At 29.5% G+C, this 24,795-nt stretch overlaps 2 protein-coding genes across 7 annotated transcripts in view; one reads left to right on the plus strand and one right to left on the minus strand.

The window, feature by feature from the left end:
* LOC130678575 (myelin regulatory factor-like protein) overlaps positions 1-24,795 on the plus strand; it is a 47,637-nt gene that overhangs the window by 16,622 nt on the left and 6,220 nt on the right. For 2 of the 4 annotated variants that reach the window (XM_057485866.1, XM_057485867.1), the window contains exons 1-4: positions 8,887-9,031; positions 19,333-19,426; positions 24,317-24,526; positions 24,698-24,792. In XM_057485866.1, the coding sequence (XP_057341849.1) occupies positions 8,902-9,031; positions 19,333-19,426; positions 24,317-24,526; positions 24,698-24,792 (529 nt within the window). In that variant the 5' untranslated portion in view covers positions 8,887-8,901. Of the gene's footprint in view, positions 1-8,886; positions 9,032-19,332; positions 19,427-24,316; positions 24,527-24,697; positions 24,793-24,795 lie in introns of those variants that run through there. The other 2 variants (XM_057485868.1, XM_057485869.1) reach the window with 1 other exon arrangement.
* LOC130678577 (uncharacterized) lies at positions 12,442-15,175 on the minus strand. Of its 3 annotated transcripts, none has more exons than XM_057485870.1 (2): positions 13,001-15,159; positions 12,442-12,636 (listed from the first exon to the last, which is right to left on the minus strand). In XM_057485870.1, the coding sequence occupies exons 1-2, from the start codon at positions 14,749-14,751 to the stop codon at positions 12,633-12,635; spliced, it is 1,755 nt and encodes a 584-aa protein (XP_057341853.1). In that variant the 5' UTR covers positions 14,752-15,159; the 3' UTR covers positions 12,442-12,632. The 3 variants fall into 3 exon arrangements, with proteins under 3 accessions (XP_057341853.1, XP_057341854.1, XP_057341855.1); XM_057485871.1 differs by lacking the exon at positions 12,442-12,636 and having other exon boundaries at positions 13,055-13,193; positions 13,294-15,174; XM_057485872.1 differs by lacking the exon at positions 12,442-12,636 and having other exon boundaries at positions 13,076-13,211; positions 13,294-15,175.

Here is a 24,795-nt window from a genome sequence, read left to right on the forward strand (position 1 = left end):
TTTTCGTTTCCCAAGACTCGGCCGAGGCTTGATATTTTGTTTCCCAAGGCTTGGGACATGGCTATCATCCAAGGCTTGGACCAATCCTTGGCCCAATGCTCAGCCAAGGCACGTGCCAAGCCTTGCATAATCCTAGTGACGCTTGGCCAAGGCTTGGTCCAAACCTTGCCCAGTTGTTCTTTCCTACCTGCGGTATGAATGCTGCACAGTTGAAAATTTAGTGTTCTTATGTATAAAAATTCAATAATTAAATATTTTGTGTCAACTATTTGACACCAACAAGTGTAAATTTAACTAACGTTGAATATGTTATCTGATCTCAACGAGTTTTAAACCTGTACTATTGTTTAACACAAGTATAATGTGTTAAATTAACACAAACAAGCCGCGTCGAATGCCACCTTGGAGATCAAAATCGGTTCATCCGTTCAAAAGTTATAGTATATTTACATACATCCGTACGTACGTACGTACACACATACACTCGGACATCATCTTGAAATTAGTCATAATAACTCCTTAGAACGTCGAAACGTCAAGATCTGTTAGAAATTCGGTTTTCGAAAGTCGGACCGAAACCAATAACTTCCCGAATTTTTGAAAATTTACAATTTTCTTAGCGGGAAGTTAGAAATTGATTAGACCGTTTGGGACATGTGATTTGTGTTAAATTGAACACAAGTTTTTCAACTGTACAGTATGTCAGCCAAAAATATTAGGCTACCCTCAATCTCGGGAACTACTCCTTCAGCAGTCAAATTACATGACTTTTTTCATTTTCGTTGCGCGAAAAACTTTCCGATCTCAGGTACATAGATTTCATTCAAAATAATTTTTTTAATCGAAGAAACCCAAGTTCATTTCAAGATATTTCGATCTTTCTTTAGCAGATGTAAATAAATTTCGATTTTCTTCTGTCAAAAAAATGATTCTTCGCGCCAGATATGAAATTAATGATGCAATAATTTATATCGATTTATTACTCGACAAAACATTGTCTTTACAAAAAATATTTTTTTTCTGTGTATTTAAAATTTTATTATCTTGTAACAATTTTTTTTTTCTCACAATATAAAAACTAATGATTGTAAAGATGAACAGCACGTTTTTAAATCGTTTTCATCCGGCTTCCTTTACACAATGTCCGTATTTATCAGAGGTACGAGAAATATTATTACACGTTATATAGTACTAGTGTAGACAAAGAGAAATAAAAAAAAAAGATGGATGGAAAAAAATAAAAAAATAAAGATCCATGCATTGATGTAACGTGGGTGCTAGTGTACTAACTATTGTTTGTGATTCGTTATCATACTCGACGCGATCTGTCTTTTTGTTCCTCAATCTTTTCTATCTACATCAACATCTGACTGCACAGACTATATCAGAGCAGGACGTGTGATGTAACAGACATTATAAATAATTATTATTAATTCATTAGAAATTTTAAATAATTAATTAGCATCTATATCAACATATATTAAACTATTAATTTATGTCATAAGCATACTATTAAGACTAAAAAAAGTTATTACAATTGTATAATTATTTTTATAATATATATAATGTACTTTCCAATGATCTTGACATAATAAATCCAAAGTAGATAATCTATTAAAAAAAAAAAAGAAGAATAAATAAATAAATAATTAGATTTGCTATAAATATATAAAAAAAAATATCTATGGGTATAGGCGGCATTAAATGAAAAATTATGTGACGACACTGAAAACTTAATGTCAAAATTTAAAAGTTACTCACGCAAACGTTTACACAGTAAATGGATTAAACGTAATTGTAAATATAATTTAAAATAAAAAGTTTTAAAAAAATATAAAATAGGAGTAGGGATCATAAGTCACGGTGGCTATGATGCCCAGAAAATATAAACGCTGACTATTACTGAAGAATCATAGCATACGCCTTAGCTTCTTGATGTCCTGATGTCGTGTTTCACCATCTAGTCACGCTACACTACTATTCCAACTTCCTCGTCTTTCTCTCTCTTTATCCTGTCCTATCTTACAATACATAAATATATATAAACATACATACATATATAATAAATATACAGATCATCAACGTGAATATGTCGCGCAAACTCTTTTCAAGCATGTCCACAAGTCAGAATAGAACATAGCATTGATTTATACACCAAAACTCTCTATTTTATTTTATACTTTTTTCTGCTCTATATTTTTTTTTTTTTGTCAAATGTTGATATATATATTTATAAAGATTGATTTATATTATAACAATGTATGTAATAACAGAGAATTTATATGATTGTTATCGTGCATTTATAGAAACACCCACACAAGTAATTTTTTTTTTTATTTTAAAAAATATTAAACGGTAAAAATAATATTATTTATACTCTACCTGACTTATTTGAAAAACGTGCTGGTATTGACGGCTTGACAATGAACAAAAATAAAATAATGACTGTGATATCTCTCTGGTTTGATGAGATTGTTGTGGTTTTGTAATGAGTAATAAGATGATAATAATTCTGTCTGTATGAATATATTTATATTTATATTTTATATTTATAATATATATATGTAAATATATATATATATATATATATATATATTGTACATTATGAGAAAAGAATTGAACGCTGAGCAAATGTCAGAAGAATTCGCGTAATCTCAAGGCTGATGCATATAATTATACGCAACACTTTCCTTCAATACATGTATACATTTATTTAACTGTTTCTTATCATGAGTTTTGAGTTGTAAATTAAATTTTAATTTGTCGCGCATTAAATGAGAATTTTATTTTTTAACACAATATTATTTTTCATTGTTATATTTGTTGTATTATAAATATTTTTTGTGATTATTATTTTTAATTATGAGTATAAATGATTTTATTTAACGTGGTTCAAAATTTAATCATTGTAGTACCATGCTCCAATAAGCGATAAGTAGAGACGTCATTGTAATCATTTATGAAAATTTCTCTCTGGGGATAGTCTGATATGATACATTGATATCGCATTGGTTATTCCTAGCACGAGGTTTATTTTTTAACGTTTGTGATTATAATTAACAGATAAAGTACTTAAAATACACTGTAAAAAAACCCGGAGTGAGCCAGGCGGTGTAGGTGTTAAATTTTCGGTGTTAAATGTCAACACCGAAACCGGTGTTAAAATAAAACCGCCGACGATGTAAACATTTTTTGTCGGCGTTAAAATATTTTTCGGTGTTGAAAATGTTTTACTGTGAATATTTTTAATTACTCGGTCACTACAGTTAAAGTGTTTTTATTAATTAATTAAATTATTGGTGATTGCAATGGTGGGCGTAAAATTGTGTGATTTTTAAATAAATTACGTCTAACATAAATAATTATGTAAATACGTACGTAGCAAAATTGAAATTTTCTCTAGATAATATTCCCTACATTTTTATATATTTTTATATATAGGGGTAGGGGGGGGGGCAAAGCGGGGTACTTAAGAAAATACTAAGGTTTCGAGGACCCAAATACGTTAAATCTTTTTGTTTTTAATGATATTCAAAGTAAATAAACAAAAACTTCAGTTGCCGTTAAAACAAAAAAATTTTTACTTTTGCGGGAAAAATGGGATACCCCCTTAAAAAGGTGAAAAATAGTATATTACACACCTAGGGAAGTAAAGTAAGAAATGTCTCAGATCACATGTAATTGTTGGCCGAGGCGAAGCCGGGCTTTCCGCCCGGAGGCGAGAAAAATAAAATTTCTGCATATTAAATAAAATTGATTAAATTAAATTTTTTTGTAAGTAATTTACATAAAGAAAAATTAAATTTTACACAATTATAGGATGCAAAGGAAGAAAAAAAAATTTTTATTGGTTTTTATCATAAAACAAAAGCCATTAACATTTTTCGACTGACACTCGATTTTTGAAAAAGTTTAACAAAAAATATTCAAAATCATGTTCAATTATATTTACAAAAGTGATTTTGGAATGTTTAAAAAACATTTAAAAAATAAAATTTTTTCTATCAAATTTTGGGTGTACCCCGTTTTGCCCCCCTTCCCCCAATACATTTTTTTGCTAATTTCTATACGTAGAATTTTTTCACACCGATTTAACATCGTCAAATTACACCGCCTATACCAGTGTTATTTTATTTTAACACCGCGTGGTGTTAAATTGAGTCTATTTTGAACATTGCTCTTTTTACGGTGTAATTTTCAAGTATATTAATTTTTTTTTTTTTTTTTTTTCTAAATAAAATATAAAATTTTTTGCTTATAATTGATGTATGATAAAAGATAAATAATGCAATTGTGATTATACGTAACTGAAATGAGACGTAAGTTTTATTATGCATTCAAAGACTAAAGCGCAATCATTAATTCTACTAAGAAATATCGCAGTGATATGCAATAAAACTCATACAAGTCTTGAGATATGGAAAATTTTAAGAAAATTATTAATATTTATTTATCGTTAAATATTTTTCGTGGAAACCGGATAAAAACTGTGTAGCATTGACTAATAATAGTAATGGATATTATTTAAAATGAAAGATGTAAGTGGAAGCTAAATGTCGTAAATAATAGAGTATTTAAATACCCGAGTCAAAATTAAAACACTAATTCGAGCCTCAAAAACCTCATTTCTTTTGATGTTGTACCTACCGCTGAATGTGAAATACTATTTTGACCCTCACTATACTCAAACTAGGGTATGGAGGCCGAAATTCGTGTTTTAGAATAATATTTTCAACCTCCAAAACCTAAGATCGCTTTAAAACCCTATTTTTCGGTACTTCAGCCTACTAAGAGTATAAGTAGGTTAATTTTACGATTTCATGGAACATAGAATTTCGTCAATCTACAATTGTTGATCAACAATGTAAGGAAAAACATATAAAAAATATGTTTTTTACATAAACTTTTTATATTTCTTTTTCTATGTTGTTGATTAACAGAAAAACATATTTTTATATAATTTTTTGATATTTTGATAATTATATTTTTTATAAATTTAAAATATAGGGGAGGGTGGGGCAGAGTGGCCCCCATGGGGCAGAGCGGCCCCCCTGAAATTTTGACCAAAAAAAAATTTTTTTTTTTTTCGACTAATTACTATAAATCCGATATGTTTGCGCATTTTTACCCCTACGCATAACATTTGGGGCAAAATGGACAAGCCTAAAATTTTGAAAAAGTGATTTTTTCACATTTTTATCGTCAAATTAAAAAAAAATTATCATAATTCCACATTTCTAGCCCTACGCATAACACCTGGGGCAAAATGGACCAGCCGAAACTTTCGAAAAAATTATTTTTTCATATTTTTCGGCCGTTTCTCTATGTAAGAGGCAAATTTGGTCACTAAAAATTCATAAAAATTAAATTTTTTTTTTTAGGTGATAAATTTTTGAAATAAAGTAAAATTATAGAATCGATTTTTTTTTTTTATTAAATAACAATTAGTAATTAAGGTAATCGAGAGTGAACGATTTTTTACGCTTTAAAAAATTTTTTTCGAGTAATATAAAACCAAAAATAGTTGTCAAGAGAAAGAAATACATCCTTAATGATGAAAACAATTTAAAAACAAAAAAACGAAAAAAAAAATTTTTTTTATCACTTTTTGAAGGGGCGCCGCTCTGCCCCACAAAAAAAAAAAATTTTTTTTCAGAATTTTTGCAAAATGTCCATAAATTTGTTCGAAATAGGACAAAAGTAAAGTGATCTTATGGTTGAAAGCCACAAAAAATAATAATTGGCTTAGGGGGGCCGCTCTGCCCCACCCTCCCCTATTACGAATATATTTTTTTATCTCACCATACCTATATTTTTGTTATATTTACAAATATATTTTTATACATGTATTTTTTACATATTCTAAGATATATTTTTAATACATTTTTGAATATGAAAAATATATTTTTTCTATAAATTTTTTTCATGGGGGTACATGGCCATATATAGAGCCTATATATTTTTTAAATAATTTTATACATAACTATATAACCAAAATTACACATATCACAATTACTTACACGCAGGATTATATAGCACACGAAAAAAAAATAAGAAATTTTTTTGTTATTACTAATAATAGATTTTCAATTATATTTTGCTGTTTCAAAAGTGAGTTATTCTTACAATCTCATATAGCACAAGTAAACTTAGCAGTCACTGTCGGTAGCGTAACCTAGTCGTTAAAGCGTCGGTCTTTCGTTCGTTAGGTCCCGGGTTCGAATCCCACTGAATCGTGTGCGTTCGGTTGATATTTATAGCGTTTTTTCCCTAAATTAAAAATTTCTACTCGGTTAGAAATTAATATGATCGAAAATCTGATGCATCATCAAAAAAAAAAAAAAAAAAAAAAAAAAAAAAAAAAATACAGAAATGGCTCAATTTTCGCGTCTTCTCTTTCTAAAGTAATTTGATAATTTTAGTTATATTTTGTTCAAATTTCTGAAAATTATAATTAATAAATAAAAAAATAATTTTAAAATTTTAAATTTTTCCCGCTCCCGGCAGCCATTTTGATTTCCATTCCTTCTCCTTTCCCTTCTTTCCCCGCACCTGATTCAAATTGTAGGCTTTGGAGGGTCATTTTAGGGTTCTGTAATACTAATTTCAGCCTAAACTTGGTAAAAGCGGACAAAAATACCAAGTTTAGGCTGAAATTAAGGTTTCGTTGTACAGCTTGGGCTTATCTAAAAAACTAATTTCAGCCTCCTTACCCTCGAGTAGAATTTGGAGGCTGAATCTAGTTTTTTAATTTTGACTCGGGTAAAGAGCATATGGAGGGTTGAAAACCGTTTAACGACAGATAAGCATTTACATATTATGTGTAAACGTAACAGTGACGTTTATTGGGGTGTCATGAAAAGGGGGTAAATGATGACATAAGGATAATGTGGGTGATCTTTGGCGCGTGGCGATCGAATTACACGCACCATGAATTTCATGAGCCCTTTTATTTATAAAATTTTACTCAATGACCTGCTGCAACGTTAAATTGCTTTATGATAATCATCTTGCTACAACTTTTTTTATGTTCTTTTAAATTTACTTTTGTAAAATTGATTATATACTTTTCTAATGAGCCCTTTACTTTTTTAATGACTTTTTTTATGTTGGTAAAAATTGAAATCAAATGTTTGGAAATTTCTGAGAATTTTCAATACCTTCGATAGTTGAAACCATTTTTAAAAGTGTTACACTGTAAAAAATCGGGAGTGAATCCGGATTTAATTTCAATCCGAATTCACTCCGCCACTCGGAGTTCGGGAATTTAAAAAAAAATCACTCCGCATGCGGAGTGAATTGGAAATTTTTTTTTAGCGTAGTGATCTCAAAGTGACGTGGATTTCATTTCACTCCGGCCCGGAGTTTTAACATTTAAATGAATTTATATTAATTTATAGTAATTGTTAAACAGTGTGTGTGTGCGAGTTCGCGGGTGTGTGCGTATGTGTGTCCGAGATTTTATTTAGTGGAGTTATTTTATTAATAATATTTTCAAAACTCCTCCCAAAGTGAATTTCACTCCGGAGGGATTAAATTAATAAAAAATTATCTACTTCGCGAAAACTTCCCTTCGGAGTGAATTTCACTTCGAGGGGAGTGAATAATTAAAAACTCTTTCACTCCGCATTCACTCCGGATTTAATCCGCATTCACTCCGCGAATTTTTTACAGTGTATACTATAAAGATACGGACATTTAAATTGCTTATTAAAAAATAATGAATGTTATAAAAAAAAAAATTAATTCGTTATTAGTAAGAATTTAAAAAAAGAGATAAATTGATGATAGAGTAAAAAAATAGCGTTGAATTGTGCGGCTGAACTAAATTTATATGTTTCTATCGTGACGTTTAACCATTACACGATCGTTTATACATCCACCAGACTAAAATGTAGATTATTAATTCGATAATCGATGTCTTTGCATTTAAACTCTGTAATTTCTCGTTGATTAACGTCATCTCTAGTTCTCCCTCTCTACCCAACTGTCATTAAAAGATGATACAATTCCACCAGAATTCTTTTTTTTTTATTACTCTGTAACGTAAAAAAAGATTGTAAATTTTTCTTCATTACGTAAATCAAAAAAAAAAATAATCATAATGTTCGTAATTAAAATAAAATATCTCAAATAAACAATTCGGTTTTATGTAAATATTTATATTTGATTTGTATGTGTACACATATTATACCCACATGTAAATATGTATTGAACACATAACACGGGGTCGTGTTGAGTTGATGTAAATTCAAAGAGGTAGTGGTATGACCAAAGTAAGGGTAGATTTCTGTTGCGCAGAAAACGATTCAACCCCCGCAAGTAGTTTCTGCAGGCACCGCCCCTTGTAAATTCCCGTTGGAAACGTCGTTCAACCATTCGCTGTACACCAATCAGATATACATTTGTTTGAACCCGCGGATTCGCTCAGCTCGTCATCAAGCTTTATACCGGATGAACGTTAAAGTCTTGTCCACGACAACGAGTCTCCCACCAAGACTATATACTTTCCACGGGTCAACCTACATAATATCTAATCTGAGTACTGCTTCATCGTCACTCAATCATCCAGATAACTGTGCTTTAATTTTTTGACAAGTGGTAACAAGTTTTATCATCATTTTTAAACTCTGTTATAATTTTATTCAAATAATTAAGTGTCGGCTGGTGTAATTTTAAGTGTATTCATGTAAAAAATTTAAATAGTGATATTAATAATTACAAAGTGGTTTAATATGGATGAAAGAAAAAAATCTAATATAACTGTAAAAAATTTATTGTTAATAAAATGAAAGAACAGTTTAAAAATGTAGCAATAAATAATAGTAATATTTTTTTCGAGCAAGACTCTTAAATTATTATTTAAATAATTTTTTACCGTTGGCATAACTATAAATAATTATGGAATTCACTTGGGCGGTTCAGCAGCATCAGACTGCGAATCCTATTCAAAATAGGAGTCATATAGCCGAACAAGAAGAATCATCAGTTATTGGTCATTCTGCTGCAAGAAGACTACTTGCTATTGCAGGTGAATTTAAATTGATCATAACGTAACTCATATAATGATTATTTATTTTTTATCTCTTATAGTATCATCCCAATTGTTATTATTTTATTTGCTTTCTATTGATTATATTTATGTCGAGAGAAAATTTTAAAAAGTATGTCGATAAATAATAAATTTAAACAAACATGATATTTTAAATACTGGCATTTATGATAACCTGCTGAGTTGATGACAGAAAGCTTGAGTGGTTAATGTGCAATATAAATACAAAAAAAATTATAAAAATATATATGCATGTTTACCCATATATATATGTGTATTTATATATATAATTGTATATGCATACAATAAAAGAGATTATACGATCAATGAATTGTTGTGCTAAAACATGCGTCGTATATATTTTCACATACATAACACGCGGAGACGCAACACCTGACGTGACCCTCGTGAAACCTGGCCAATTATCATAATCGTTTTGTTCACGATCTACCTAATCGTTTATGTGGCTGTCTATAGGGTGGCAAAACAGCTGCAACCCTCTTTTACAACAAATATTAAATTTATATATGCACGATATATGTACTAGAAATATATATCAATAACAATGAGGGAAAATTATTGCTCAATTAACTCGTCATTTAAATACTATACTTCCGGTCTACAATCAATCGTTGACCCTTGAGAATTAAAAAAACATATATGTATACATATATATATGTGATTAGTATGTATACATATATATGTGTAATTAGTATCCGCTTAATAATTTATTTCAATACCAATAAATATATTTACAAATACTCGTATAAAATAAATCGTTTTTTGAACTTTTTTAATTTTGATAGTAAAAAAAAAAGTTTATCTAGGGCTTTTATGCAATGAGCGAATTTAGAGTAAAAAAAAAAGTTTTTAAAAAATGTTTCTCAAAACGTATTTTTACTACATTTTACTCTCGTTCCGAAAAGTTTCCCATTTAAAACCAATAGTTTCATACACTGTAAAAAATCACCGGAGTAAGTCCAATCGGTGTAGGTGTTAAAATTATCGGTGTTAAATTTACCCCCGAAAGCGGTGTGAAAATAACGCCGCTGCCGGTGTAAATATTCTGTACCGGTGTTAAAAGAAATTCTCCGGTGTTAAAATAACGCCGCCGCCGGTGTAGATATTCTTTACCGATGTTAAAATATTTTACTTTGTGAATATTTTTACTTACTCGATCACTGTACTTGTTAATAAATAATATTCTTTATTAATTTTCATAGAGAACTGACATTTTTTGTGTTTTATAATCTTTAAAGTTAATACTCCAAGCGGACGCAATTTACCCCGCTTTTACACCGATATTCCTCCGTTTTTATACCGGTTACCCCGCTTTTACACCGATTTTACTCCGCTTTTACACCGGCTACCCTGATTTAACACCGGTATTTTTAACACCGGTGAATTACTCCTCCTACACCGGTGTAATTTTATTTTAACACCGGGCGGAGTTGAATGAGTCCATTTTTAACACCGCTCTTTTTACAGTGTAAGAATCAAAAAAGTTCCAAATTAGAAGTTTTTGAACTTTTTCGAAACGAGGGTAAAGTGTAGTAAAACTACGTTCTAAGAAATGTGATTTAAAGATGTTCTTTTTTGACTCAAAATTCGCTCATATGAAGTCCCACACGGAGAAATTATTCTCGTTTGAAATGCTATGGTGTCATAGTAAAGCCGGACCATGTTGGCCACCTGACGGAAATTGAAATACACATCCAAAATTATTACGACCATAGTAAAATTTCCAATGCTTACAGTAATTTGTGACATAATCGTTGTCTATTTTACTATGGCCAGACACGCAGAGAAATTTTTAGTAAAAATTACCCAAAAAATTTGATACTGTAAGGACATGTGGTGAATATCTAAATTTCTCCCACGCACATTGAAAACTATAAGACTCGATAGCATGTAAATGAAGTGCAATTTCTACTAACAATAGTAAAAATTTAGTTACTGGCTATATGTCTTTACAGTACCAAATTTGTGGCTAATTTTTACTCAAAAATTCTCTGCGTGTAGTAATTTTTGCATGTGTTTATTTAAATTTCCGTTAGGTGTCCAACATGATCCGGCTTTACTATGACACCATAGCATTTCACCCAAGAATAATTTCTTCGTGTAGGTAAATTTTTTTTTTTACTATCGAAATTACAAAAGTTCAAAAAAAGTTCCACTCGACATTCTAATCTGTCTCAAGTTTAGTTCCACATATCGAATTTTTCTGGAGTCTTTTTGAAGTGAATTTTTTTTACCCGGGAATTTAAACAAAATTTTTTATTACTTTATTAATTGAATTAATTTTTGTAATTTTTTTTTAGTACGCCATAAAAATAATTAAATAATTAGTGATTATAAATCTTTTATGTAGATAATATTTGTGGGAATATTTTAGGGAAAACATTGACTAGTTACTCGTATTTTATTCATTTAAAAAAAAGTATGTAAATATTACTTTTAAAAAAGCGTAAACAAAAAAACAATCATGGCTATTGTTATCACTCACATTATCACAAAATTCCATCACGTCAATGTCAAAATATTCATGTTTGTATATTTTATTTTTCTTTACACATATATTTGTTTAAAAAAATTTTGTTTGTTTCTGCAAACGAGATTAAGATAACGTTACAGTAAAAAAGAATTAACATATGAATTAAAAAAAATAATTTAATATTTTTGATAAAAAGTTTGTTGGCCAATTGTTTTACACATGTGTAGTGATTCTGAATAATATAAAACATACAACTTAAGTCTTATATTATTAAGCCAACGGTTCCTTAAAAATACACAGCAGTATATTTACGTCCATGTATACAAGACACGAATGTACCATTTAAAAGATAAAAATACAGATAAATAAATAATGAAAAAGAGAAAGAGAAAGAACAAAAGAGGTGTAGATGTTTATGTTTATGTTGAAGTAGAATAAGAAGTAGAAGTGGTAGGTCAAAAGAGTATACATGTATATATGTACAAAAACATTATATTTGTACCCAAGACTAAGAGAAAGTTGGCATCATCTTTTTGCCTGACATAATTAAAGTCATGAACCCGTGTACTATATTTTTTTTTTTCATCTAAAAAAATTATTTTTAACATTCAATAATTAATAAAATTTTTTGCTTTAATAATTTTTTAAAAATAATTGCACAAGTAAAAAAAATTTTCTCACACGATAAACAATAAATATTACGCAAAGACACTGTACTAATGTATAATATAATAGATAGTATAAAGAAATAAATTCTCAACATACACATATACGTACATTGCACATTGAGAATTACATTTTACATTAGTGTAGATCTAAAGTATAGTGTCCCGGGAAAGTCGCAAACTCTTAAGGGGTTAGGGGTACTCAGGGGTATGAAAAAATGATGATTTTCAATAATTTTTTTTTTGTAGTTAATTACTTTATTTGACAAAAATAAAAACATAGCTTTATTAGAACACGTTTCGATTTGACTTCACGAAAATTTCAAAAAAAAAAATTAATAATTCAAAAAGTTATCGCTGTTTTTGTAGAGCCCGTTCCTCCCGAAGTCCTTTGCGGTGATCATCATAAGTCCTTGGAGATTCATCTAAAATCAATCGGACAAGAAAAATTAGTTTTATTAATAGATAATCTTGTGCCTGATCGAAGCTTTTTTTTTTTTTTTCGAAATTAACAAAATGGCGGCCTCAGGAAATTTTTTTCAAATTTTCGAGAAAAAAACCGACAGTTTATTGTTAAAAAAAAATCGAAATTTTGAAAAAAAAAAAAAATCCTTCGATCAGGCACGAGTTTTTAATGTATTTCAAAAGTACAATAAATTTTATTGAAATCTACCGAGCAGTTTTTAAGTTACAGTGATCACCAGTTCAGAAAACATAGTTTTGAGAAAAACGCATTTAAAGTTTTGCTATGGATTTATGTCGAATTATAAGAATTATTTAATAACTTACACTGAGTCATCTATTCCTGGACCATATAATAGCTCTTCAGCCGACATAGCAGCTTCCAAAATATCGATTTGCTGGTGCCTACGTTGCAATCGACCTTCTCGGGTGTTATCATTAGCGCGCTTATCTGCTACTTTGATACGTGCAGCATCCATTCTTTCTGCATACCGATGAGAATTAGGCCCACAATTAAGTCCTAGTGTATTCATCAAGACTAATAATGAATTTATACCCTCATTAAATATACACATAGCAACGTATGCAGCTATTTGTACGATAGTAAAACTAGTATTTACCGTTTTTGGGCATATTTTCCATACTAGTTGGTTAAAGCTTTCATTATTATTCTGATTGAATCCACCTACACATCTTGAAAGTAAATTTTCATTACTAAGATCTTCGTATATAGGCTTGATAGCTTTTAAAACATCAGAAGGTAAAGGAGAATAATCGTGAGAAAAGGTATCAAGCTCTCCTCTTGCTTCAGCGCGCTGGTAAGAGCACCAAGATTCTTCGCCTTTTGGACACATATCATGATTCGGTTTTTCATCACTCGAGCCGTAGTGATAAAAGGTTGCCATTATAGCAGATTTCATATTTTCAATAGAATCACAATGCCGGCGTATTGCTAAACCATAGTACACAGTTAGTTTGTCTATTAATTTTCCTGTGAGCTTACCTCGACCACCAAGACCTTTTTGTTTACTCTTCAGCGTACGTAATCGACTCCCCATCCGCTTTTGGACATGCCCTATACATTCCTTTTTATTTACAGTTGTATTTTCGTAAGGATCTGATTTTATAATTCCTGAATAGGTCTTGGAGTCACCATCACCAATATAGTTGGCATACTTAACTCCATATTTAGTTTCAGAATACGAAAACATTTCGACCATCGCATCCACCTCCATTTTCCCAGAAGACCCTTGATGATTAGCAGAACACACATCTTCATGCGATTGATACCATTCCTCGAACTCAACAGTATTTGTTTTTTTTTTCCAATACTCACATAGCTTACAATATGCACTTTTAATGTTTATGTCAAGAATCTTTCCAGTAAAATAGCCAATTATAGAAGAAACTCCAAATGACGATGTATATCCCCGTTTTTGCCAGGTTCCATCTCCCGATACAGTTAGATGATTTATATCTTCATTTTCAGTTGTTGGCATTGCTTGCTTTTCTTCATTCACAGCTTTCGTCATGAAGGTTTCTGCGACGGCTTTACTACAATTCAAAATCTGTTTCAGTAAAATTGTATGCGTAGATTTATCTAAAAAAGACGGCATGTCCATCAGGCCGCAAAACTTGCACAATCCTTCGTATCCTATTCCTAGTATTCTCATTACAAAAATGAAACGTCTGTTTATTTCATAAGAATGCCCAACGAAAGAACAGGAAGGAATATATTCATTTCCACAGTTATTACATGCAACTACAATTTTGAATCCCAGCCCACGTGTACTTGCTGTTTGAAACACTACATTTCCATCACATTTTTTACATTTTATAAGAGCAGAAATTGCAGTGAATACCTGAATAAAATTTATTATTCGAAATTCAGTACTGCTGTCTTCAGGTACATCATCTTCAGTGTTTTGTTTTAATTTTTTAGAAGATGTACTCTGAATACTTTCATCACGTTCGGCTGTTTTCGGATTAAAAACATTCTTTCTTTTGACTGAACGCGACTTATTAATTTTTTCAGAACTCCGAAGTTCTCTTGAAACCTTTCTAGAATCACGTCCCATGGTTAATAATTTAATTCACTTGAGAAATAATTTATCACAAAACTATCGACTGATCAGTGCAACGACTACAGGTATACTGGCAACCAAAAATTATTTTTCAGTTCTTGTACTACCTACAAATTGTGAATATATGTAGAAGGATATATATATATATATATATATATATATATATATAATTATAAATACATTAAAATGGGGAGATATTCATGACAATGAAACCCGAAAAGTCGGTTGCTTGCAGCTGTTTCTAGCTACCTGCTCTCGAATGCCACGTAGCACCCGAGCGTCCTTTGGTCATTGTTAAATAACTCGAAAAGAATTTGTCGGATTCACTTCAAATTTTCACACAATATTTTTAAAATATTATACTTTAAGAAAATGCAAAAAAAAAAAAATCGATTTTTTGAAAATTCTGACTACCCCTAACCCCTTAAACTCATGTCGTATCGTGGATGGTCTACGCCCCGTGTGTGGAAAGTCGCGTTCTTTAAATATGTACATATATACTTTTATACTTAATACATAATAGAGATACTTGAGAGCAAGAACAAGTCAATCTGTACTTCCGGACCCACTACATACTCACTCGCATCAACAGACATATATATACTCTTTTCAATGTCTTTTTAACATTTATTATCAATTATCATTATTACTGTAATTAAAAAAAAATTAACTATCGACATTTTATAGTTTCACTACTTATAACTATTTTAATTTGTTAACTTTAACGGGTTTTATTATTTAAATGGATAGTTAGTAAATGGTAAAAAATTTAACGATGAGATGTTTCGTAAGAATATGCAATAAAAAAAAAATTTATGTACTTATGTACATGTATTAGAAATATATGTATGTATATTTAGGAAAATATTATCAGGACTTGAAGGTCCGCGAGGATGTTGTTTGATCGATAAGACCACGGACAAAGTTGGCAACGCCCCAAGTAATCCCTTCTACAGAATTTTTTAGTCCACCCCTTCATTATTATTATTATTCAAATCTTTATTACAGAGGAACTGGGAGTAAAACGAGACACCATTTTTTCAGACAAAAAAAAATACTTTTTTTTTATAAATGCTTGAAATTCCCAGAGAAAAAAAGATTTCTTGACGCAAAAAATATTTAGTTGCTCTATATAAGAAATTTTTCGCATTATGAATTAAAACAAAAATTTTTGCAGCAAGAAAAAATTTTCCGCGATGAGAAATTCTTTTTAGAACGAAGATAATTTTTATTTTCATTTCATAATGCAAAATATTTATTATTTATTATATTCGCACCAAGAAAATTTTTAATTATAATTGAACACGAGAATTTTCTTGGGGCCGAAAAAAATTTTTTTGAAGCTACAAATTTCTTTTAGTCCTAAGAAATTTTTCTTTTCATTCCATAATACAAAACATTTCTTGCGCCAAAAAATAATTTTTTTCTGTGTATAAAACGTTGGGACAAAACAATAGTCTGGACAGCGAAAAATTTGAAATTTTCAGTAAAATGTTTTTTTTTTAAATGTTTGTTGTCTGAATTATTTGATTAAAAACTAGAAAAAGCAGACTGTCAAAAAATAGGCCACAATTGCATTCAAAAAAAATTTTTTTTACTAAAAATTTTTAATTGATCGCATTTTCCAGACTCATCAATTCGCGCCATCATTTTTTACAAATCGCCTGTATTTAAATGTTTTATCAAAAAAAATTTTTTCACAATTTAATTTTAACTGTTAAATATTTTTAAAAATAGACTCTAATTTAATTTAAAAAAAAAAAAATTAATTCTTATGTTAACGAATGGTAGGAAATAAAATAAAATTTAAACATAATATTATATGAGACATGATATTCTTATAGCGTACGATGTCAGACGCAGCTTTAAAGCATCTGACCGGAAGAAACGAGTTGTGACACTTGAATTACTCGATTAAACACTTAAAGAGGGGTTCAAGGTGCGCTGGTAGCTTTTTTTGTCACTCTTATTATCTTTATTTTATTTTACTTACTATTGTTACTTGTGAAATTAATACATATATCAATTTAACATTCATTAATATCATTAGTAATACAAAAGAATTACATGTTTTTTTTTTTTCAGTATCTCTTTTCATTAACTCATATTATTGTTGCCGTCGAAATTATTCAATTACCTCACAAAAAATTTAAAATGAGAGCAAATTAACAATAAAGTTCTCAACAATCTTTTAAAATACTTATTATTACATTGATTCTTCGTAAAATTTTCTATTCATTTTTTTTAAATTATTTATTTACCGACCATTAACTTGCTCTTATTTAAAATTTAATCTATTATTCAAGGCGTTAATTATTTTCATAAGAATTTCTAATAATAGTTTTTATTATTATTACTCGGCTTTCACTCTTAAGAATAATAAAATTTATTTTATAATATTTATTACATTTTTTAATTTCCTGTCTTAGTATACATCTATAAAAAAAAAGATCTCTCGCCCCAAGAAATTTTTTTCATTATGAAAACAAAAATTTCTTGTGTCAAGAAATTTTTTCAAGTCCTAAGAAAAATTCGTTTTTCTTTCAGAATGCAAAATATGTTTTCCCGGACAAAACGAATTATATATTGCCATATATGACCATATGTGATTTCTTTATATATGGAAATGGGCAATATATGACCAGGTATTACTGGGTATGACCATATATAGCATGATATGACCATACATGCCTTGATCAAGTTATATATGGCTTATACATAATATGTGAGGAGCATAAAATTGATGTTGCACTTTTATATATGACTACATGCAACGATTTATGTCTGTATATGATTATATATGGCCATATATGGAATTATTCGAAAAATCTCTATGTCCATATTTGACTATATATGCCCTGATCAAGCCATACATGACCTTGAATAATATGTAAAGTAATCTAAAAACAAGTGGTGCACTATCATGTATGACTACATCTGGTTATATATAGTCATATATGGAATTGTTCACAAAGTATATATGTCCATACATGTTCCATATATAGTCATACAGGGCCACATATGCTTCACCTATAAGCACATATGGCCATAAATAAGCATATATTGCCATTTGTGCTCCCTACATAGTCATATATGGTCATATATGCTCCAGATATAGTCACACACGGCCACATGTGCTCCATCTATGAGCACATATGGCCATATATGCTCCATACATGGTCATATATAGTCATATATAAGCATATATTGCCACATGTGCTCCCTACATAGCCATATATGACCGAATATGCTCCATACATAGTCATATATAGTCGTATCTATCCATTATATAGTCACATGTGCTTCATATATAAGCATATATTGCCATATGTAATTCGTTTTTCGCGGGTTGTGCCAAGAAATCTTTTTTTTCTGTACAATAATTATGACTGTAGATAAAATTGTTTATCATAAAATAATTAAATTTTTTTTTTATAAAAAAAAATTTATTTGACATATTGCGTACTGACTATTATACCTTATAACTTTATAAGCATGACGAGTATATTATCATAAGATCTTAAATGTAATATATAAGTATAGTAATACAATGTAAGGAGATCCGATGCAATAATCGTGAGGTCCCGTATGTGTTAAATATTTTCTTATGTGTTGACTACCAATGGAACTCGATGCGCGAATACTTGATAATTCTTTTGAGCCTTTATATATATTTATATATATAAAACCATTCACAAGACCTTTAACGCAAAATAGAGAAAGAAACTTAAATTCTAAAAGCATTACAATCAGCTGTTCTGTATACACTCTCACTGTAAAGTTACATCTCTCCCACGCAAGAAGTATTTTGTATCATGATCGCAAGCTATGAAGAATGAGGTAGAATATAAAGAAAAAAAAATAAATAAATAATGAAGAAACATGTGCCTGCAGCATATAGCAGCATCTTCTCTCTAGTCGATGAATCGATAAATGGCGAGGCAAATCGATCCAATAGGATTCACCTATTCAATACAAGTCGAGGCTTGACCTGGATGAGTTTCAACTTTGCAATGGAAACTTAGCTTAGATCTACTTCGAAAGTCGAGGCAGAGTTTTGCTACACATTCTTTGCGACTTCCAACATCATTTCTATTATTCCTGATCTATGAAATATTTTTTACATTATTATACAATTGTCAAGTCAATGGACTTGAATTGCATTAATAACTTGTAAGAAAAAATAAAATAAAAGTAATGATAATACTAGTCGCTGAAGGATATTAATTAATCTTATCTAAGAAATTGAATATAAATTAATTGTATCTTGATGTCTGATGTGTATTCTTCAGTTGTTTTACTATCTTATTATTTATTTATTTTTTAAATACAGAGATTGCATCTTCAATCATGTGTTAGTTATAATTCACTACTTACATTCTCTTTACACTCGAGGACACGTCGATTTATCCTTGCATAAAATGTGGAATCTTTATCCTACATCAAGTTAACGATCGAACACATCACTTTAAATTCTTTGTTGGATTCAAGATTATTTTGATTAAAGATTATTATGTACTTGTATTTTTTTTTCTGTTCAAAATGATTAATTTTTTTTAATTTTTTTTTTTATAGGACGGGGCGATTTTGTAGGAGGAATTGATAATGAGGCGCTGGATTTTTCTCAACTCGAGGATTTCATCAATAGCGACAGTCCACAACCTGCCACGTGAGTATTCATTTTTATACTGTATATAATGTAAAAGTTGAATTATTTATTTTATTTTACACCTGTAAAAAATTGGGAGTGAAGTCAAAGTGATTACGGATTTTATTTAAATCCGAATTCACTCGGAGTCTCGAAGTAAAAAAAAATTATTGTGCATATGGAGTAAATAAGGAGTTTGTTTTTCCAGCGGAGTGACCTGGATTTTATTTAAATCCACATTCACTCCGATTCGGAGTTTTAATATTAACATAAACTCCTGGTATCACGAATGTTTGCCCGCGAACATCAAACCCGCGACTTTATAATAATTTATTTACTTTATTTACTCATTTAATTTTTTCAGTACCATTGCAAGCGTGGGTGTGTTAACACACTATTGTAATTACACACACACACACCCAAAACCTTTGAAAAAAGGGCACAAAGTCGTGGATTTGGCGTCTGCGGACGAAACGTTAGGGAACCAAACTCCTTTTAAAAGTGAATTTCATCCCAAACCGGGATTTCGATATTAAATTGAATTTCCCTTTGTAGTGAATTTCCCTCCGAGGGAAAATAAATAGTCATCTGCTCTGTATTCACTCCGGATTTACTCCGCGTTCAGTCCGTTAATTTTGTCAGTGCAAATATTAAATCTTAAGAAATTAATATATAAACTTTTTACTTCACATCAATGTGAATTTTAACTGATTAAATTTTAAATAAGATTTTTCTTGGAATCTTCATTTACAAATAATTTATGTACCTGAAGATCGGAACGTTTTTCGCGAATCGAAAATGAAAAACAAAGAAATGAAAAGTGGAAAAGCTACTGGATCTAGATTTCTGAAATGTTTCGCACGTCAGCTGAAAATTCTAGGACACCCCTGACTACCCCTTAAGTCACCTTTAGAGTCAAATTACAGAAATTATTTTCATTTTCGTTGCGAGAAAAACGTTCCGATCTTCAGGTACATATAATAATTTGCACCCTTAGTTTATGGCTTCTTTTTTTTTTTAATATCTGGTTAATATGTGAAATTGAAGCTCCATTTTTAGAGAACGTATGAAAATATTTTTTTATGGTTTTTTTAATCGCTTCTTTGATTCGAGCTGATAAACATAGAAAAAAAATGAAACCTTTTTAGTTACTTGCAAGTGTTGCAAGTTGAAAAGATGGAAAATTCAGTCGTGACTATTGAGATCCCAGTGAAACATTTTTAAGTTTTCAAAACTTGAGTAAATTAAAATTTCGTAATGAATTTCATTTATATTATTTAATTTACTGAGTCAAATAAACTTTTAAGAATAAAATAAATTTTTTAAGCTGAAATCAAATTTTTTTACTGAAACAATTGGGTGCATTTACGACGTTTACACTCAGAAAAAAATGAGAGTAAAAAATCTACCAATTTACCATAAGGTTGCTGGCCAAACTTGAAACAGGTCAATGGATCTCTATAAAATTTTTATGTTTTACTAAAATTATAACTACCGGCAAGAGTATTTTATACAAAAGCTTATTGATAAGTTTTAAGAGCATAGTTACCATTGTAATGTAGCATAAATATCTTTTGGAAACTTATCAGCCTGTTTCAGATTTGATTGTCAGTATAATAAAAATTAGTAGACTTTTTATCCCCATTTTTTTCCGTACACTTTTATTAATTTTTTTTATCTTTACTACAGTCGTTTGAAAATAAAATGTTTTTTTACTGATTTTACTTTTTGCCTATAGAAATTTCATCCAAATTATATAGTTTGTTTAGTTTCAAGTTTACGTTTTATAATAAAAAGAACAATTTAAGACAATACTATGGATCATAATAAAAGAATACAAAGTTAAAAGTTATAAGAAACAAAATTGCTTTAGTCAAATGATTTACTATAAAGACCTACTTCCTGTTTTCATTAGAGCAAATCCCTAAATCCGAGTGTCAGTAGGACATAAAGTTTAATCTAGATGACAAACGCAACGCGACGCCGCGTATTATGTTGTGTTATAGAGGACAGAGATAAAAAAGAGAACAAGAATATCATTATTATTATTAAGAGAATAACTACAAAAGAGAAAAATACAATATAAAAAATAAATATATACGTACAATTGAGAGTAAGAGAAAGAGAAACGTTGTAATGCAGTACAGTAGGAGAGTAATGACATAATGACGACAGAAGCAGACTGGACAAAATTGATAGAATCACTGCTACTGCAGTGCATTAAATAAAACCAGATTGTAATTTTGTCTCATACTTACTTAAGGGTAAATGTGTTAAACGTGCGTCACATATATATACATATGTAACAGGTTTTAAAACGAGGGCTCGTGCCACCGGAACTATTTTCCTATTACAAAGTATCACTTCCTCTAATACTCGTCAATTTATTATTCCCTCTTTTGAATTTTTAAATTTGCAACTTCTAAACTTAATATATAAGACACGCATACCAACAAAGGCTTCTATTCATCCAACCGTGATATTTAATTAGCCGTAAAAAATATAAAAATTTATCATCGTAAAAATTTTTTTTCTTGCTCTCATTTTTTTTTCTTTTCGCATTTTTTATAAAATTAATAATAATATTTTGTAAGACTACTCTGTATTTATTTAATTTTTGTGCTACTTGTAATAATATTTAACACATAAATTTTAAAAATTTGTGTAAATTAAAATTATGGTCTGATAATAAAGTTTTTTTTCAAAATGTACACGTGTTGAATTTCCCTTGAAATTTAAAGAAAATTTCTTGAAATTATTAACGAATTCAAATCAGTCTGAAATATAAAATATAAATGTTATTATAAATTAACTTATTTATATACTTTATTTTTACATCACTTTAAATTCCAAGCGATAATAAATGTCATGAAAATTAAAATCACCGTGTAAATATTTTACTTTATTTAATTACAATAATTGTTTTGCAAACTTATTGATTTCGATGATTGTTCAATTATGGAATTCTTGAAAAAATCCACACGGTCAAATTTTTTTTTATTAGTCGTCTAATATATTTTTTTTTCACTGATACCAAATTAAATTTGTTTAATTTTTATTACCATAGAAGACATGGCATGGACTAAATTTTTCTTATTCTCTCTTAATTATATATATTGAATATTCATATCAGTCGTATTCAGTGACAGAATAATTAAAACATTAATTTATTTATTTAAAAAAAAAATAAATACGATCGTCTTTTTTCCCGCGTAATTTAAATGTAATTCGAATGATATAGATAAATCTATTTATCTCAATACTTGACAATAAAAAATTTATCTGAAGATCAAAACGTTTTTCGCATAAGGAAAAAAAATTGGAAAATAAAAAATCCACTGGATGACGAGATTTTTGAAATGTTCCGTATATAAATGTCGGTATGTCAGCCAAAAATCTTAGGCCACCCCCAGCTTCCGGAATTACACCCCTTAAGCAGTCAAATTACATACATTTTTTTAATTTTCGTCGCATGAAAAACGTTTCGATCTTCAAGTACATAATAAAAAAGAGTTTGAACCATGAAGGCACAAATTCAAGTCAAAAGCTTTTTTACGATACAAATTTAATTACATTAACTAATTCTATCATAGGTATGGCTGGAACTAAATTTTCCTTATTTTTTTAATAATACACTGAAAAAAAGATTTATTTGAGCCAAAGATATCGTATATTTGGATATGGCCGCAAATAAATATTTAATTGTGAGAAAGATATAATATAATTGAGCGATTTAATTGCGTGAAAAAAGTGATTTATTTGGGGTAAAAAAATGATCAAATCGCTACAAATAAAGGTTAGTTGGGCCATGTGCTTAAGTTTCTCCAAATTTTCCGTTATTCGTCACAAATTTAATATCTTTAGCCCAAATATATCATTTACTTACCACAAATAAATTATATATTTCCGTCAAATTATAAAATTATTTGAATCAACTGTCATATTTAATTGTACCAAATATATTTATTTGTCGTTAAGAAATATTAAAAAAAAAAAACCACAAATAAATTGATTTATTTGGGATAAATATTTCTTTTTTTCAGTGTATCGGGTAGAAGTACAGTTTTTGGCCACTTAGAAATTTTGAATAAAATAATTTGTAAAATACGCAACAACATAATTAATTTTTTTAAATGTGTTTGAAGATATTTTTATCACACTATTGCAATGAAATTTTTTTTTAATACGGTTTCATCATTTAAAATAAAGTATTAAATGTCCAAAAATGGAGCAGTGGCCACAAATGGTACTTCTACCCTAGATAATAATAATAATAATAATAATAATAATAATAATAATAATAATAATAATAATAATAATAACATTAATAAATAAATGAATAAAACTGTTAAGTATAATAGTAATAACGTCATTATTTAAACGTCATGCATACCACAGTTAGCGATAGCGATATCTCTGTTTTACAAACCCTGGTATATGCTTGTTAACTTATATTATTATTCACCTATCAGGAACTTTTATTGCTGTACGAATGAGAGGAGAAATAAACACATATGTATATATATATACGTTTTAAAACACCAAGTTAAGTGATCAAAGGTCACTTCGAGGCTACTTATTTGTGTCTATATGCATATATATTTATTGCTGTTGCTAATGCAGCAGCTTTGCTTAAAATTCATTTATCTATACTAACCAACTAATTAAATATTTAATATACTACTATTTATCTCAATTTTCATGTTTAATTATTTTAAAAATAATTAATGCATGCTATTAGCAATAACTTTTTAATCAATTAAATTATCCACGGTTTTATACACAGCTTCCTTATTACATTAACTATCTGTATAATGTATATTATATATTATACATAATATATTACAGATTATCGCATTAAGACATTAAGGGTAACGTGAATAAATGTTATTTATAAATTTTTTTCAAAAGATATTTTGCCGATACACTCGCTCACAATGAGACAAATGGAACGACGACGAGTCATAATGGACGAGTGGAGACGACGAGCCAGCAACCTCCGGTTAGATTACCCTCGCCGATCACCCAGAATCATCCGGTACAATCTGCCTGTCAAACTGGACCGACGCCCATCCCACCACCAGTTACAACCTACAAGGACCCTCAGACCTACGTTCATCCGTAAGCACTCAGCTTCCTTGTCATTATTAAATTAAGCAACTCTACGCAATAGTTTCCATTATTTATCAGCAGAAATTCACTGTAAACTCTGCTTGGTTCTCGAATTAATTTGAATTATTTCATACACAGACCATTTTACCCCCAAACTATTAATGTCCTTGTTCGTTACAGACACGCGTTACCAGAGAGTCCACCGGACAGTGGAAGTGAGCCGCCATATTCTCCACCGGGTCATCATGAGTCCTCCCAACATGTTCACTCCCCACGTA

This window comes from Microplitis mediator, chromosome 2 (assembly GCF_029852145.1).
Source record: "Microplitis mediator isolate UGA2020A chromosome 2, iyMicMedi2.1, whole genome shotgun sequence".
Lineage (NCBI taxonomy): Eukaryota > Metazoa > Arthropoda > Insecta > Hymenoptera > Braconidae > Microplitis > Microplitis mediator.

What these genes read in the sequence shown, in the direction of transcription:
- LOC130678577 (XM_057485870.1), bottom strand. Translation starts at nt 14,751, where the DNA reads ATGGGACGTGATTCTAGAAAGGTTTCAAGAGAACTTCGGAGTTCTGAA.